Genomic DNA, 17,470 nt, shown 5'->3' on the forward strand with positions numbered 1-17,470 from the left:
TATGCAACATCACAATGGGGAACACAGCATACAGTAAACCGTATGAGCATGGGTACTCTGGTAGTCATGGGTATATAGCCTAGCTAAAAATGGATGCAGATAGACTAAACTGGAATTTGGATGTGTCAGAGACTGAACTGATCCACAAATCCTGCAGAATCATCACAGTTGCATACATTGGCAGATATAATCATTGATTTTATGGTATACTGTAAAAGGAAAACCAAATACACATCTGCCAGTACATACTGTACATATGGCTGACATTACTGTACAGTAACTTTTGTAAGCAAACGATTCTTCCCCCCATTTCACAGTAAAATATTAGACCCATTAAATGGTGTCTGCTCTTTAATGACTTGTTATTGTCTAATAAAGTGTGAAAGGGGAAGAATTTCTGCATACAGTAGCACTAATTTGATAGCATACTGTTGGTGCTCTACAGCCAGGGGCCTAAATTCTTAAATGCAATTATAGATGAAAATGGTTTTCTTATCAGTAACTAAAGACATGACTCCACTGGCAAGTGGGATAATAATGTGCGGTGACATTGTACAATAACTAAATGTATCATTTTAATAATACTCTGTCAGAAATGGTTTAAATTCTGTCTGGAATTATTATCGGCAGGGGCAGTCTGGGACAAGAATTCGGCCCTGGCATTTTATCTACACCAGCCCACATCACAGCGCGCCGCCAACTAAAATGAATACAATATGTAAAGCACCACTGGAGATACAACTCACACTATAACTGAGCCTCTGCTCTAGCCATTTTGTTTGCCTCCTGTTGTGCTGTCTATCTGTCTCAGCATTTTCTCTGCTGTCACTCTGTGCTTCTTGTCTGTCTGTCTGTCTGTCTGTCTGTCTGTCTGTCTGTCTGTCTGTCTGTCTGTCTGTCTGTCTGTCTGTCTGTCTGTCTGTCTGTCTGTCTGTCTGTCTGTCTGTCTGTCTGTCTGTCTGCCTGCCTGCCTGCCTGCCTGCCTGCCTGCCTGCCTGCCTGCCTGCCTGCCTGCCTGCTTGCTTAAGCCATATACGTTATAAAAGCTAAGCTAATGACTTAGGCTATATTGCGAATTAGTGCCTGTCCTATGTGTTCCTCTGAAACAACACCTAACCCTAAGTGTTAATTACTATTACAGGGCTGCAGATTAACATTTTCCCTTGGTGCCACTGCCTACTGCTCGTCTTATCAAGTCATTCATAGTGCTTTATTGAGAAGTATAATACATAGACTACTGAGGTATTCATGAAATAAGTTGTTTCACCTAACACGTCCAAGCAGGAATGCTTCAAGATATTTTAATGTGTAACCTAATCCAGTGATTGTCATGAATTTTGGATTGACAGTTAGACTATAGTTGCTGTATTTTACTGTCAAAATAGGACTAGAGAATTTACTGTTTTGTTTTTTGTTCAATAGAGATGAATTACAAACATCTTTATGTGCACTAACTAATATCCTAGGCTAGTTAATGTGGGGTTCAACACTGCTAGTAGCCATGTATTCATCCAACAGTACATTTAACGTCCTAAAAAACTTTGCAGTTGCAGGCTACTACCCATGAGACCTATAGGCCTATGCCCTCGCAATGGCTGGTGCGCATTTTGCGTGGGCGCCGCTCCATATGGCAAAGCCATATCATATAGTATCTTGGTTGTAAAATAGTTGCTATTGAGCTGACTATTGAGAGGAGAAATGAAAATATACCTACAGAAAGCTGAGACCCCCACTTTCTTCGACAGGGACAATGGTTCCAAAGCTGTGTTTTTCCCGCAATTGCATTTTGCAATGTTGTATGATCAGAAAGCATTTTGCTCTTGAGCGAGTCGGGGCAGAGGAGAGTGGCTCGCCCATCACAGCAGCATGCCACAGCGAAGGCACAGCACAGGGGCAGGGCAGACACTTTCATTATAGGAATCATGAAAGGGAAAGGGAAACGGGATACCTAGTCAGTTGTACAACAGATGGTGCCGACAGAGATGGTCGCCTCGCTTCGCGTTCTTAGGAAACCATGCAGTATTTCGTTTTTTTATGTATTATTTCTTACACTGTTACCCCAGGAAATCTTAAGTCTTTTTACATACAGCCGGGAAGAACAACTGGATATAAGAGCAACGTCAACTTACCAACATTACGACCAGGAATACGACTTTCCAGAAGCGGATCCTCTGTTTGGACTACCACCCAGGACAATGGATCGGTTCCTAGTAGGCGACCCAAGACAACGACGCCGCAGAAGGTGCAGATGGAGCGGTCTTCTGGTCAGGCTCCGTAGATGGGCACATCGCTCAACACTCTCGAGTATACTACTCGCCAATATCCAGTCTCTTGACAACAAGGTAGACAAAATTCGAGCAAAGGTTGCCTTCCAGAGAGACATCAGAGATTGTAATATTCTCTGTTTCACGGAAACATGGTTCACTCGGGATACGTCATCAGACTCGGTAAAACAACCTGGCTTTTTCACGCATTGCGCAGACAGAAACATCTCTCTGGTAAGAAGAAGGGCGGGGGTGTAAGCCTTATGATTAACGAGTCGTGGTGTAATCATAACAGCATACAGGAACTCAAGTCCTTTTGTTCACCTGACCCAGACTTCCTTATAATCAAATGCCGACCGCATTATCTACCAAGAGAATTCTCTTTGATTATAATCACAGCCGTGTATATCCCCTCCCAAGCAGACACCTCGATGGCCCTGAAAGAACTTCATTTGACTCTATTAAAACTGGAAACCACATGTCCTGAGGCTGCATTTATTGTAGCTGGGGATTATAACAAGGCTGATCTGAAAACAAGGCTTCCTAAGTTTTATCAGCATATCGAATGCGCGACCTGGGCTGGCAAAATTCTGGATCATTGCTACTCTAACTTCCGCGATGCATACAAAGCCCTCCCTCGCCCTCCTTTTGGCAAATCTGACCACGACTCCATTTTGTTGCTCCCAGCCTATAGACAGAAACTAAAACAGGAAACGCCCGTGCTCAGATCTGTTCAACGCTGGTCCGACCAATCGGATTCCACTCTTCAAGATTGCTTCGATCACGTGGACTGGGATATGTTCCGCATAGCGTCGAACAACAACATTGATGAATATGCTGATTTGGTGAGCGAGTTTATTAGCAAGTGCATCGGTGATGTTGTACCCACTGTGACTATTAAAACCTTCCCCAACCAGAAACCGTGGATTGTGGCAGCATTCGCGCAAAACTGAAAGCGCAAACCACTGCTTTTAATCATGGCAAGGCGACCGGAAACATGACCGAATACAAACAGTGTAGTTATTCCCTCTGCAAGGCAATCAAACAAGCTAAGCATCAGTAAAGAGACAAAGTGGAGTCGCAATTCAACGGCTCAGACACGAGACGTATGTGGCAGGGTCTACAGTCAATCACAAAAAGAAAACCAGCCTCGTCGCGGACACCGATGTCTTGCTCCCAGACAAACTAAACAACTTCTTTGCTCGCTCTGAGGACAATACAGTGCCACTGACACGGCCCGCTACCAAAACCTACGCGTCCTCAGAGCATTCGCAGACCAGCTGGCTGGTGTGTTTACGGACATATTCAATCAATCCCTTTCCCAGTCTGCTGTTCCCACATGCTTCAAGAGGGCCACCATTGTTCCTGTTCCCAAGAAAGCTAAGGTAACTGAGCTAAATGACTATCGCCCAGTAGCACTCACTTCTGTCATCATGAAGTGCTTTGAGAGACTAGTCAATGATCATATCACATCCACCCGACCTGACACCCTAGACCCACTCCAATTTGCTTACCGCCCCAATAGGTCCACAGACAACGCAATTGCACACTGCCCTAACCCATCTGGACAAGAGGAATACCTATGTAAGAATGCTGTTCATTGATTACAGCTCAGCATTCAACACCATAGTACCCTCCAAACTCGTCATTAAGCTTGAGACCCTGGGTCTCGACCCCGCCCTGTGCAACTGGATCCTGGCCTTTCTGATGGGCCGCCCCCAGGTGGTGAGGGTAGGAAACAACATCTCCACCCCACTGATCCTCAACACTGGGGCCCCACAAGGGTGCATTCTCAGCCCTCTCCTGTACTCCTTGTTCACCCATGACTGCGTCGCCATACACGCCTCCAATACAATCATCAAGTTTGCAGACGACACTACAGTGGTAGGCTTGATTACCAACAACGATGAGACGGCCTACAGGGAGGAGGTGAGGGCCCTCGGGGTGGGGTGTCAGGAAAATAACCTCGCACTCAATGTCAACAAAACAAAGGAGATGATCGTGGACTTCAGGAAACAGCAGAGGGAGCAGCCCCCCTATCCACATCGACGGGACAGTGGTGGAGAAGGTGGAATGTTTAAGTTCCTCGGCGAACACATCACGGACAAACTGAAATGGTCCACCCACACAGACAGCGTGGTGAAGAAGGTGCAACAGCGCCTCTTCAACCTCAGGAGGCTGAAGACATTTGGCTTGTCACCAAAAACACTCACAAACTTTTACAGATGCACAATCGAGAGCATCCTGTTGGGCTGTATCACCGCCTGGTACGGCAACTGCTCCGCTCACAACTGTAAGGCTCTCCAGAGGGTAGTGAGGTCTGCACAATGCATCACCGGGGGCAATCTACCTGCCCCCCAGGACACCTACACCACCCGATGTCACAGGAAGGCCAAAAAGATCATCAAGGATAACAACCACTTGAGCCACTGCCTGTTCACCCCGCTATCATCCAGAAGTCGGGGTCAGTACAGGTGCATCAAAGCGGGGACCAAGAGACTGAAAAACAGCTTCTATCTCAAGGCCATCAGACTTTTAAACAGCCATCACTAACACTGAGTGACTGCTGCCAACATACAGATTCAAATCTCTAGCCACTTCAATAATTAAAAGTTGGATTTAATAAATGTATCACTAGCCACTTTAAACAATGCCACTTTATATAATGTTTATATACCCTACTTTACTCATCTCATATGTATATACTGTACTCTATACCATCGACTGCATCTTGCCTATGCCGTTCGGCCATCGCTCATCCATATATTTATGTGTACATATTATTATTCATTCCTTTACACTTGTGTGTATAAGGTAGTTGTTGTGAAATTGTTAGATTACTTGTTAGATATTACTGCATGGTCAGAACTAGAAGCACAAGCATTTCGCTACACTCACATTATTATCTGCTAACCATGTGTATGTGACAAATAAAATTTGATTTGATTTGAAGTGATTGTATTCAACTTAAATGTGTCTTCCGTATTTAACCCTACCCCTCTGAATCAGAGAGGTGCGGGGGGCTGCCGTAATCAACATCCATGTCTTCAGAAGACAATGCAGTAAAGTGTAAACATGTTTTTAGCCACCCCAAAAAATTTAAGTTTTGAGTGAGGTGACAATGTAGAATGTGCTTGTTCTACGTTTGATTTGATTTGATTTACAGTGCCTTCAAGTCCTGGTATGTTAAGATCCCAACAGCCTATTTTGTTTTGTGGAGCAGTTGAGACTGAGTCAGAGGTTCATGTGCAAAATTAGGTGGTAAGCTATCAGTGCAGCCAGTGATGTAAAAGACTGGATCCAGAGTTGAGTATTTACAAAATATAAATATGTCAAACATTATGAAAATAGTTGACAAAAGTATATAAATTGAAAAACAATCAACTTGGCCAAAATAACAAAATTACCTTGACTCAAGGACTCAGGCAAAACACCCATCAACTCATACATCTGAGTAAATGGCAGAGCATGTTACCTATACAAGCAGCCCTTCACGAATGAGGAGCACGGGCATCCTAAAAGGACTTGCCCTGACCTGGGTTTAACCATTGACACCTTTAAACAGATACATTGTTAATAGTGATTATAGACTTGAATGGCAATACTGTTGCGCAATTGACATATTTAACTCATTAATGAAAACAATGGCATAATTAGCATAAACATGAGCTATTCACAATAAATTGTTAAAACATCCCCGAAAAGGAAGAAACCGATTGTCGAGAGGCGCGCTACCTGTGGCTAAAACTATGAACATGACTGGCGTATGCTAACCTAGGAAACCAGTTCAACAGCGGTCGGTGGTGAGTAGAAAGAGAAATACAATGCTATTTTTTATTTTTATTAAATTAAAACCGGACTCTGGCGTTTGTGTTCTTATATATTATAAAGCATAATGTTAGGAGGTTATGGGGACAATTGGAGGGAAAAGTATTGTTATCTTCTGTGTAGTTCTATATTATGCAACATGATGGCTATCCCTTTTGAATGCAAGTCAAATTATCTGTGCTATGCCTAGGGTTGCAAAGCTACTGGTAATTTGCTTGAAATACTTGAATCTTCAACAATTTTGGTATTGAACAGGTAATCTATGGCAATCTATGGTCTTTTTGGGAATTTATACTTGAATAACTATGAAAAATGTATTTATGTATAGTATTCATTTTTTTTATATATTTATTTTGTATTTAACCCCCTTTTTCTGCCCAATTTCGATCATGACTCATCGCTGTAATCCCCAACGGACTCGGGAGGCAAAGGTCGAGTCATGCTTCAAACAGCGCTCCTTAACACCCACCCGCCAACCGCACCAATGTGTTGGAGGAAACACCATACACCTAATGACTGAGGTCAGCCTGCAGGCACTCGGCCCGCCACAAGGAATCGCTAAAGCGCAATGAGCCAAGTAAAGCCACCCCCGGCCAAATCCTCCCCCAACCCGGACAATGCTGGGCCAATTGTGTGTTGCCCTATTGGACTCCCCATCACGTCGGTTGTGGTATCGCCTGGAATCAAAACCAGGTCTGTAGTGACACCTTTAGCACTGCGATGCAGTGCCTTAGACCGCTACGCCACTCGGGAGGACCATACTAATCTTTTTTTAGATTTCTATTGGACAGTTTCTAGTGGAGAGACCAAATGGTTCAAGAAAATAGACTAATTACTGAAAAAGCATCTTATCAACAATGGCATTATTTTCAATTAAATCTGCAAATCTTGAAACTATTGTCTTTTTTCATAACTGCCACTAGTTTGTCCCCAAAACATTTACAACAAATACATATTGACATAGTAAAATAAATAAAAGTGTGTAACAAATATAATATTTTGTGCTGAAAATCTCATATCAATCACCAATGGTATTCACTAAGTTGATGGTTTAAATTTAGGATAATGTTTTACAGCTTTTTCATTCTATGTTTTATTTTAAAATCATCTTATTGGATTTTAAATATATTAATATATTTTATGTGATAAGGTCACACAGAGGGCCATAGATAAATACATACACCTGTGATAATCTGAAGTACCCAAAAAGGCCACTAGATGTCATCTGATCAAATTCCATATATTCCTTCGAAGTTACCAACATTCTGGTAGTTTACTGGTAAACTTTGAAAGTTTCCAGTAATATACCTTCCATTTGCAACCCTAGCCATGTCTCTTAATTTGCGTGCCATGTGTCTAAGACTGGTTAGATATAACAAGATATGTATGGTCATCAGAGTATGAGCTGAAAACAAGCCCAGACTTGTCCACTCTGACCTGAGATCTGTCAAACAGACTTTTTGAGTGAGAGATTTTGAGAAGTGAGACCTTCTCACAACCAGTGTCATGTGACCTCGAGAGCAGTGCCAATCCATATCATTATAAATCATTGTTAGCTTTAATGAGGTTTGCCTACAGAGAACCTTGCAGGCTGGTCTCATCCATGTACTGCCAATGTGTCTAATTCCTCTGATACAATGGCTTTACAGTATTGATTGGACAGAGGTTAGCCTTCAAAGCTACAGAGAGTCATTTCGATACACTTTGGGCCATCATTTTCCACATGAACCTAACCAATATATCTTCAGATAACGAATGTATCTCAAGTGAATGCTCATTTAAGGATATCACACCAATCTCGCCATATTGAATACAGCACTGCTCAGGTGTTTAAACGATCCAGGAAATCACTCGTCAATAGGCAAAGTTTTCCCTAGTAATTTATACCCTAAGGGAACGGCAGACTGTGCTTCCCCATGTAAACCTGCTCCATGCTACATCATATCATAAAGCAGCCTCTTAACCTTGTCTGGCACCAATTAGTTTGGAGAAAGAGAAGGCCACACATCCAGGGATGTAATTCATTTTCATCTGCTGAAAGGGCAACATTCCTCGTTAGTATGGAGAGCTGCAATCTGGGGCCTGACAATTCCGGGAGGAGGATACGAGGGGCCTGAGATTGGAAAAAAAGGAAAACAGAAATTAATACACAAATCATATCACATTGAAAACAGCCTTTCAGTGACAACGTCTTGTTCGTTTTCCGTCAACGCCGATTAGACTAATTATTTTAAATCTGTTTCACCTTCGCTGACACCCCAGGATTTAAAAAAATTATACTCATCATGTAATAATATCTCCCCTTCTTTCTCTTCCCCCTCTTTCTCTCTATCTGTCTTTCCACAGGTCTCCACAGAATGGAGCGAGAATGAACAGAGAGCGGCTGAAAGAAAAGCATGAACTGGAGGTTTATTGAGGTCATCTGCTTCCTGTTTATATGGGACCATATAACAGTTCAGTCTTCCCGCCAGGACCCGTCCGCCGCCGAGCAACATGTTACCAAGCAGTTTGATTGGCTCATCTCCGACCGCGGACCTTTCCACCACTCTCGGAGCTACCTCTCCTTTGTGGAAAGATTCCGCCAAGGATTTACAACCAGATATAAAATTTATAGGTGAGTTCACTTTCATTTGTGCGTTTTGGTGGTGCTGATGTTGCAGAGGTTTTAAAGACACTCTCTGACTAAATGTTTTTTCTATTTTGAGTCCAGATTGTTGGTCTCTTTGGAAGGGACCTTGCAAAAGTGTACTGTGTAAAAGTTTTGTGTGAAAGTGCACCCTTTTTACAGAGTTACTGTACCTCCCCACCACACACAGGACAGTTGGAAAGGGTTTTACTTTCTTAGGAAGGAGTGTCCTAAGATAAAGTTGATGGGATAACTGTTTTTTCTTCAGGGAAGTTTTAGTCGTCTATTTCTAACGTTCACAGATTGGTAGACACACAATGCTTTCTTATCCTGTTCTATTGTGTGTCCCACCAAGAAACAAGGCCCCAATAGTACTCATCTCACTGTTTGGCTGTGGTCTGTGTTATGGTACTAGCTTTGTTAAGGGGAGGGAGTGGATGTGCTGTGTGTTAGGCTGTGTGTTTGCTTAGAGGCAGGGGCTTAAGTGTGTTATAAATAGGTTATGCAATCACCAGCCATTGCACTTATTTGCCTAACACATTGTGGCTCAGATAATCATTCCCCAATTACATAGTTATGAGAGGGAGATGGAGCCAGAGCCATCCTCTCTGATTAGCCTCTCAGACTCTACTGAATGGCTTTGTATAAAAAAGTGGCTATATTAAGACAAGATACAAAAGCTGCATGGCTTGGCAGTCCGGATGAAACAAAACATCTAAGTACTGCATCGATATTACTTGCTATATATTTTAGTTAACTTTTTATATTCTCAGATTATAATTATGCAAATTTCTAGTAGTCATGTGGTAGTGATCTATTCAGGGCTACTGGGTTTGTTTGATAATAAAGACCCAAAAATGACAAGTTAAATATTAAGCCTGGCTAGAGGCAGGGAGGTCAGTGTAGGATGCAATCATTTTATAATTACTGTTCTCCATGTTTGGTTATGTTTTTTTCTTAAGGGAAAGAATAATTGGCAACATGATATTGACAAATACTGTCTTCTATTCTTGAAGCATGGTATAGTTGTCAAGGATTCTAGCTATCATTTTTGTAATGGGACATGGTTGCCGTTCTCTTGACAGGCATCAGCTTTCATGTCGTATTCTTTCCTCCCTGCTACGTTACGTGTTGTTAAATACATGATCTGCCAGTGTTGGATTCCAAATAGCATCCTTTTATTTTCCCTCTCTCTTTGCATTGTAAATACCCTTACAATTGCCTGACAAGGTACGGAAAATAGATACCTAGGAGCTTCCCTTCCCTTTCAGACGAGTGCGCTTTGGTTTTCCTGCTCTGCAGTCCAGAATCCTGGAGAGAGAAAGGGGAGAGAGAGGAAGAGTGAGAGAGATAAGGAGACCAAGACGAGACACAGAAAGAGACACTCATCATCAACATGTTACATTCATTTAGCGATACAGTTAAATAGGTTCTCTCTCTTCTTTCTCTACTCTCCTTGTTTCATAGATTGCCGCAGCAGCCTCTGGTCCCCACAGGCTTTGCTGTCTTTATATTGTCACTTGTAAACAGATAATTTGCATAATATGTAGCTTGACAGCCTGGATAGAACACATACGCAGGAATCTCAGACGAACAGCCATCCATGGGCCCCGTGCTGCTGACGTGTGTGGCTTATGATGTTTGTTCGATTCATAAAAGAATCAGCAGAGGCGGCATAGGCATTATGTGTTCGCCTGGGGAACAGAGTCTTTGGCACTGCAACACAAATGTTGCGCAAGCAGGCTAGCTCGACTACCTCGACTAGCTCGACTACCTCCTTTCGTCTATTTTTTTTATAAAACAGTAGGAGGCATCAAATTCACTTGTCAATGCAAGGTATCGTCTTACTTGTGACAAGACAATTACATCTTGCATCAATACGGAGCGGAATCTAGTGCACTTCTCATTAAAAATGTACTGTGGAAATCTGCAATCACATCTGTCAGACATCTGGGCCACTGTCAGACAAACCGGTCTGAGTCATCTGTCAACTGGATGCAAGGATGTGGTGAAAAACTTTCACTTTAGTCTCTGTTTTTTGGAAGAGTCTGATATACATATCCTTCATTTTGATGAAGAGTGGGCTGCTTTTGACAAAGGGCAGCCATGCCCTCCAGATTCTCCATCAAACTCAATGTGTTTTCCTAGAATATGCAAATGTAAATACAAAATTTGGAATACTTGAATGACTGTGGTAATTACTTGGCTGAGCCTTTTATGTACATGCACCGGGTAATATAGTACATAAATATATACTGCCAGTCTAGTGCCAATACCAAAACAGAACCCTAATATTATTATTCACCCTGTATGCACATCATCCAATCCAGTGGCGGTAATATGAAATTAGCTTTTGAAAAAATGTAAGACGTGTTGTGAAAACTATCCAATTATCTATGAAAAGTATCCAACTGTGAAATTGGCATACATGCTCCCAAGAACATGGATTATCACAGTTGGGTTGGAATAATTCATGATAAAAGGTCAAAATGCCAAAGAGCTCTTCGTTCTCCTACTCGGTCACCCTAAGTTTCCCAAACATCTTAGCTACAAACACAGTGCTAACAGTTACAATGTCACATATGCCTCCTTTTCCACCTCTTTTTGGCTCCAATATGAAGCAAGTGAGTCGAGAAATAAATAAGGAACCGGCAGCAGACGCTAACTGGCAATGAGGAGTGAATAGCTTTGTAAATTTCCCCAAGGCTTTCACTGTCTTTGCAATTTACTAGTTAGAAAGTAGTTGAATCAGATTTGCAGGGAGATAAAGTATCCGTTATCAAGAAAGATTACCCAAAGGTGGACCGCAGGACAATGTCAATCTGATCAGCAACAAACAAATCTGCCTAGTCTTTATTAACCTGAGCACTGTGCCCCAATCTGCAGGCCAAACACATAGATTTAGGACCGCTTGTGATCGTTTGGCACGCTAGAAAGGTCACCATCACTTGGAGCAAAAACACACTACACTGCAGGGCTACAATTACCCCACCCCCAGAGGTGCGTTTCTTCCTTCCCTAAGAATAATTGGAATGCATTGGTTAAGTAATCGGCTGCGATGCGGTAGTGCTGTCGATTGCAATCTCTAAACCAAAGTGCTCTTTTTCTCTTTCTCTCCCGTCTATGCATGTATGTTGGATATGCATGAGCATGTTTGCCACCTCCTGTACCGAGTACATTATACGCCAGATAGAAACTTTCTCTGTTGCAGTTTTGCAGATTGAATCGTTATTGACTGGATATCAATCCATGCTTGAGTGGTAGAATGGCCTGCTTTCACCTGGCCCTGAATTCCTCTCTCTGTGGCGTATGTACTCAACTGTGTTTTTAGTAGGGCTGGGAATTGCCAGGGACCTCATGATACGATATTATCTGGTTACCCCTTTTTCTCCCCAATTTCTTGATATCCAATTGGTAGTTACAGTCTAGTCCCATCGCTGCAACTCACACACAGACTTGGGAGAGGCGAAAATCAAGAACCGTGCATCCTCTTCCAAAACATGACCCCGCCAAGCCGCACTGCTTCTTGACACAATGCACGCACAACCCGGAAGCCAGCCGCACCAATGTGTCGGAGGAAACACTGTACACCTTGTGACCGTGTCAGCGTGCATTGCGCCCAGTCTGCCAAAGGAGTCGCTAGAGCGGGACAAGGACAACCCGACCGGCCAAACCCTCCCCTAATCTGGACGACACTGGGCCAATTGTACACACCCTCATGGGTCTCCCGGTTGCGGCCGGCTGCGACACAGCCTGGGACCGAACCAAGATCTGTAGTGACGCAGCTGGCACTGCGATACAGTGCCTTAGAACGCTGCACCACTCGGGAGGCCACTATTCTCCCTGTTCTATATGCATTGCGAATCGATATTGTGATTTCATTGCGATTCGATGTTCCAAACATATTGCTCACTATATGTCTGCTGCAGAGAGACAAGCGAGAGCCATAAGACAATTTGTTTTGATCAGTCAGGGAAATAAAAGTGCTGAAAAGAAATTGGCTCCCTATTTAAAAATAAGATGAACAACAAGCTATGAAGGAAAAATAATGGAGTTTTGGTGCAGGTACAGCCAACTAGCGCAAATAATATTGCGATATTGTCAAAATGATACAATATAATATCAAAAATAATATCCTCATATGTAACTGTATCGATTTTTTCCCCCATCACTAGTTTTTAGATGTTGCTGTGGTCATTGTTCGCAGGCTCAATCTCAAGTCCTTGTCTACCAAAGAAATCCAATATAAATGCAAATCTCTGTCTGTTAATGCATTTTAAAAGGTTGGGAATCATCATTGTACTGTAATCAAAGAAGAGAGATGGAGGTTGTTATTAAGAAGGAAAATGTTTATGAAAATGGCATGATGGTGCTCATTGATCTTGGATGTGGGGTTTGTGGTGGGCGAAGAGGAGGCTTGCCTCACACTGTCATTGGACCGAGATTCATTACCAACTGAAAATCTATCCAGAGTTTGAATCGTTAATAGCCTCCACAATGATCTACAGAGAAATTACCCAGAGGCATCACTCAGATGTCCACTCCAGCAGCTCTGTTAGAATTGGTCCTATTTTGAATATTTTGTTTCGCAGTTATCCCATTGATAAAACGCTAACTTGTGATTTGTGGTATTTGTGTGAGAGAGAGATGTTTACTGTTTTTCAACAGAACATTGTACAAGTGGCAGAAACATGCTGAATTGTGAGTACTACATTTGAATAATAACTAAAATACAATAAACAACAGATATAGGCAAAAAACTATGTTCATCGTCAACTACTAAGCAGGCGAACCATGGGTGGGATGGCACTGCATCGGAATTGCTCAATCCTGCAGTGGAACAGTTCCAGTTTAGTTGAGGAGCGGATCTGGTGTAGGCTCACAGAGGATCATTGGGCTGGGAGCATTGGTGGTAGGGTTCGGATTTAAGAAGTGATCTTGCGAAGGATCTTGAGAGACTTTCCCTGCGAGTGTGGAGTGATGATAGGCCCAGATTGGTACATGCATCTGAGTTGGAGGTGTAGTCTGTGGCCATGATGATACAAACTGCTATTCTCTGGACTCTTGATTCTATCAGATTGTCTCTTGGTTAGCCCCGCGTGCCACACTGGGGCAACATATTCCACCGCTGGTCGGATGTAGGTGGTGAATACCATTACTGGGTCCTCCTTAGATATGTGGGCGTGACAGAAGTTGAGACCAGTGGCGGTTCTAGACCATTTCAACTGGGGGGGCCAAGCTGGGGCCAGTTGTACTGTTAGAGGGGCCAGTTACATTAGACGTTATTGTTGTCATATTGTTTTCTACACTGCATTGCAGGCATTAGCAGGCAAAATACCATGTTCATAATCATTAGTGTTCCGCGTTGCCACTGTCTAATAACGGATGTAATAAAAGAACAATAGCAAAAATATGTTATGTAAAAATGATTTCATACTCCACATTTAGGGGGGCCACAAGGGGGTCCAAAATTGTTGTCACAGGGGCACTGACCCCCCACCCCCCCAGAACCGCCCCTGGTTGAGACATAAAAAGGGTATTGTTGGAAAGGTTAACTTCTGCTCTATTACAGTAAAATAAGGTCTCAATGTGTTTCGATGTCCATATGACTGATTCTGTTGTACCAAACCTCAAATGCAAATGTGGAGTTGAAACTGCTTGTTATAGAGGAACCAGTGATATCTCATCTTTGTTGTTGTGAGTGACAGGGGGAGGGGCTTAGTGTGTGTGTAAATTCTAAGGTGCATACAGCCAGAGAGGAAGAGGCGAACCGAGAGGTTTCACTCACCAATATCTGTCCAAAATAAGCCCAAAGCCCAATGCGTTTCTAAGTTTGTCGCCTGCCTTTCCACCTTTGGGACAAAGGCCCATGGTTAGGGAGGAGACATGAGCATCTTCTCATTATGTACAGATTTCTGACACAGTACAGAAGAAGCGAAGGAGACAAGACCAAAAAGACTAAATGAGAACAAGTGGACAAACGCTTATGAAAAAAAAGATAAATTAACTTGATTTTTGCGATAGAGGCCTTTGGAATATATGGATAATGTACATCTAGCTGTTTTTTCTATGCATCATCAAGACCGAACAGCAGCTTCAGGTAAGGTTAAGAGGGGAGGTGTGTGTCTCTTTGTTAACAACAGCTGTTGTGCACTCTCTAATGATAAGTCTTGAGGTTGTGTTCGCCTGAGTTAGAATACATCATGATAAGCTGAATACCATGCTATTTACCAAGAGAGTTTTCATCTATATTTGTTGTAGCTGTGTTTTTACCACCACAAACTGATGCCGACACTAAGACCGCACTCAATGAGCTGAAAAGGGCCATAAGCAAACAAGAAAATGCATGTCCAGAGGTGGCGCTCCTGAAATCCGACTTACCTATTTTTTTACCAGCATGTAGCTATAGGCTAGAGCTGCTGCTTTCAAGGAGCAGGACACTAATCCGGACGCTTATTAGAAATCCTGCTACTACCTCCGATGAGCCATCAAACAGTAAAAACGTCAATACAGGACTAAGATCAAATCCTACTACACTGGCTCTGATTCATTGGATGTGGTAGGGATTGCAAACTATCACAGATTACAAAGATAAACCCAACCTCGAGCTGCCCAGTAACTCGAGCATTCCAGACAAGCTAAATTCCTTCTATGCTTGCTTCAAGGCAAACAACACTGAACCATGCATGAGAGCACCACTGTAGCCGATGTGAGTAAGACCTTTAAAAAGGTTAATATTCACAAGGCAGCGGGGTCAGACGGATTACCAAAGACGTGTACTCAGAGCATGCGCTGACCAGCTGGCAAGTGTCTTCACTGATATCTTCAACCTCTCCCTAACCCGGTCTGTAATCAAGCAGACCACCATAATCCCTGTGCCCAAGAACGCCAAGGTAACCTGTCTAAATGACGATCGCCCCACAGCCATGAAATACTTTCAAAGGCTGGTCATGGCTCACATCAACACCATCGTCCCAGACACTCTGGACCCTCTCCAATTTGCATAACACCCCAACAGATCCACAGAAAATGCAATCTCTATTGTACTCCACACTGCCTTCTCCCACCTAGACGAGAGGAACATCTACATGAGAATGCTGTTCATTGACTACAGCTCAGCGTTCAACACCATAGTGCCCTGCTAGCTCATCACTAAGCTAGGGACCCTGGTATTGAACACCTCCCTCTGCAGCTGGATCCAGGACTTCCTGACAGGCTGACCCCAGGTGGTGAGGGTAGGCAACAATACATCCACTAGGCTGATCCTCAACATGGGGGCCCCTCAGGGGTACGTACTTAGTCCCCTCCTCTACTCCCTGTTCACCCTCGACTGCGTGGCCGCGCACCACTCCAACACCCTCATTAAGTTTGCTGATGACACAACGGTGGTCTGCCTGATCACCGACGGTGATGACACAGCCTATAGGGAGGTCGTCAGTGACCTGGCAGTGTGGTGCCAGGAAAAGAAACCTCTCCAATAAACGTCAGCAAAGGAGCTGATCCTGAACTACAGGAATCGGCCGGCCGAGCTCGACCCCATCCACATTAACAGGGCTGTAGTATAGCAGGTCGAGAGCTTCAAGTTCCTCGGTGTCCACATCCCTAAGGAATTATCATGGTCCACATACACCTAAACAGTCATGAGAAGGAATGACAATGCCTCTTCCCCCTCAGGGGGTTGAAAAGATTTGGCATGGGCCCTCAGATCCTCAAAACGTTCTTGCATCTGCTTGGCATCTGAATGCAAGGTGTTACAGAGGGTAATACGTACGGCCCAGTACATCAGGCAGTGTCAGAGAAAGGCCCTAAAAATTGTCAAAGACTCCAGCCAGCCTAGTCCTCAACTGTTCTCTCTGCTACCACAAGGGAAGCGCTACCGATGCACCAAGTCTGGAACCAACTGGACACTGAACAGCTTCTACCACCAAGCCATAAGACTGCTAAATAGTTAGTTAAATAGTTAACCAAATAGCTAACCGGGCTATCTGCACTGACCTCTTTTTGCACTAAATCTTTTGAGTCATCACATACACTGCTGTTACTGTTTAGTATCTATCCTGCTGCTTTGTCACTTTATCCCTACATACACATATACTTCTATTCAAAAGTTTGGGGTCACTTAGAAATGTCCTTGTTTTTGAAAGAAAAGCACTTTTTTTGTCCATTCAAATGACATCAAATTGATCAGAAATACGGTGTAGACATTGTTAATGTCGTAAATGTCTGTTGTAGCTGGAAATGGCAGATCTTTATGGAATATCTACATAGGCGTACAGAGGCCCATTATCAGCAACCATCACTCCTGTGTTCCAATGGAACGTTCTGTTAGCTAATCCAAGTTTATTATTTTTAAAGGCTAATTGATTATTAGAAAACCCTTTTGCAATTATATTAGCACAGCTGAAAGTGGTTGGGCTGATTAAAGAAGCAATAAAACTGTTCTTCTTTAGAGTATCTGGAGCATCAGCATTTGTGGGTTCAATTACAGGCTCCAAATGGCCAGAAACAAAGAACTTTCTTCTGAAACTCGTCAGTCTATTCTTGTTCTGAGAAATGAAGGCTATTCCATGCGAGAAATTGCCAAGAAACTGAAGATCTCGTACAACGCTGTGTACTACTCCCTTCACAGAACAACGCAACTGGCTCTAACCAGATAAACTTGGATTAGCTAACAGAACCTGCCATTGGAACACAGGAGTGATAATGGGCCTCTTAACGCCTATGTAGATATTCCATAAAAAAATCTGCTGTT

General features: G+C 43.1%; 1 protein-coding gene across 1 annotated transcript in view; it reads left to right on the forward strand.

The window, feature by feature from the left end:
- LOC115159541 (BMP/retinoic acid-inducible neural-specific protein 1) overlaps nt 1-17,470 on the forward strand; it is a 154,075-nt gene that overhangs the window by 26,335 nt on the left and 110,270 nt on the right. The window contains exon 2 of the mRNA XM_029709357.1: nt 8,439-8,706. Within this exon, the coding sequence (XP_029565217.1) occupies nt 8,489-8,706 (218 nt within the window). The 5' untranslated portion in view covers nt 8,439-8,488. The remainder of the gene's footprint in view (nt 1-8,438; nt 8,707-17,470) is intronic.

The sequence above is a fragment of the Salmo trutta genome, chromosome 23 (assembly GCF_901001165.1).
Source record: "Salmo trutta chromosome 23, fSalTru1.1, whole genome shotgun sequence".
Lineage (NCBI taxonomy): Eukaryota > Metazoa > Chordata > Actinopteri > Salmoniformes > Salmonidae > Salmo > Salmo trutta.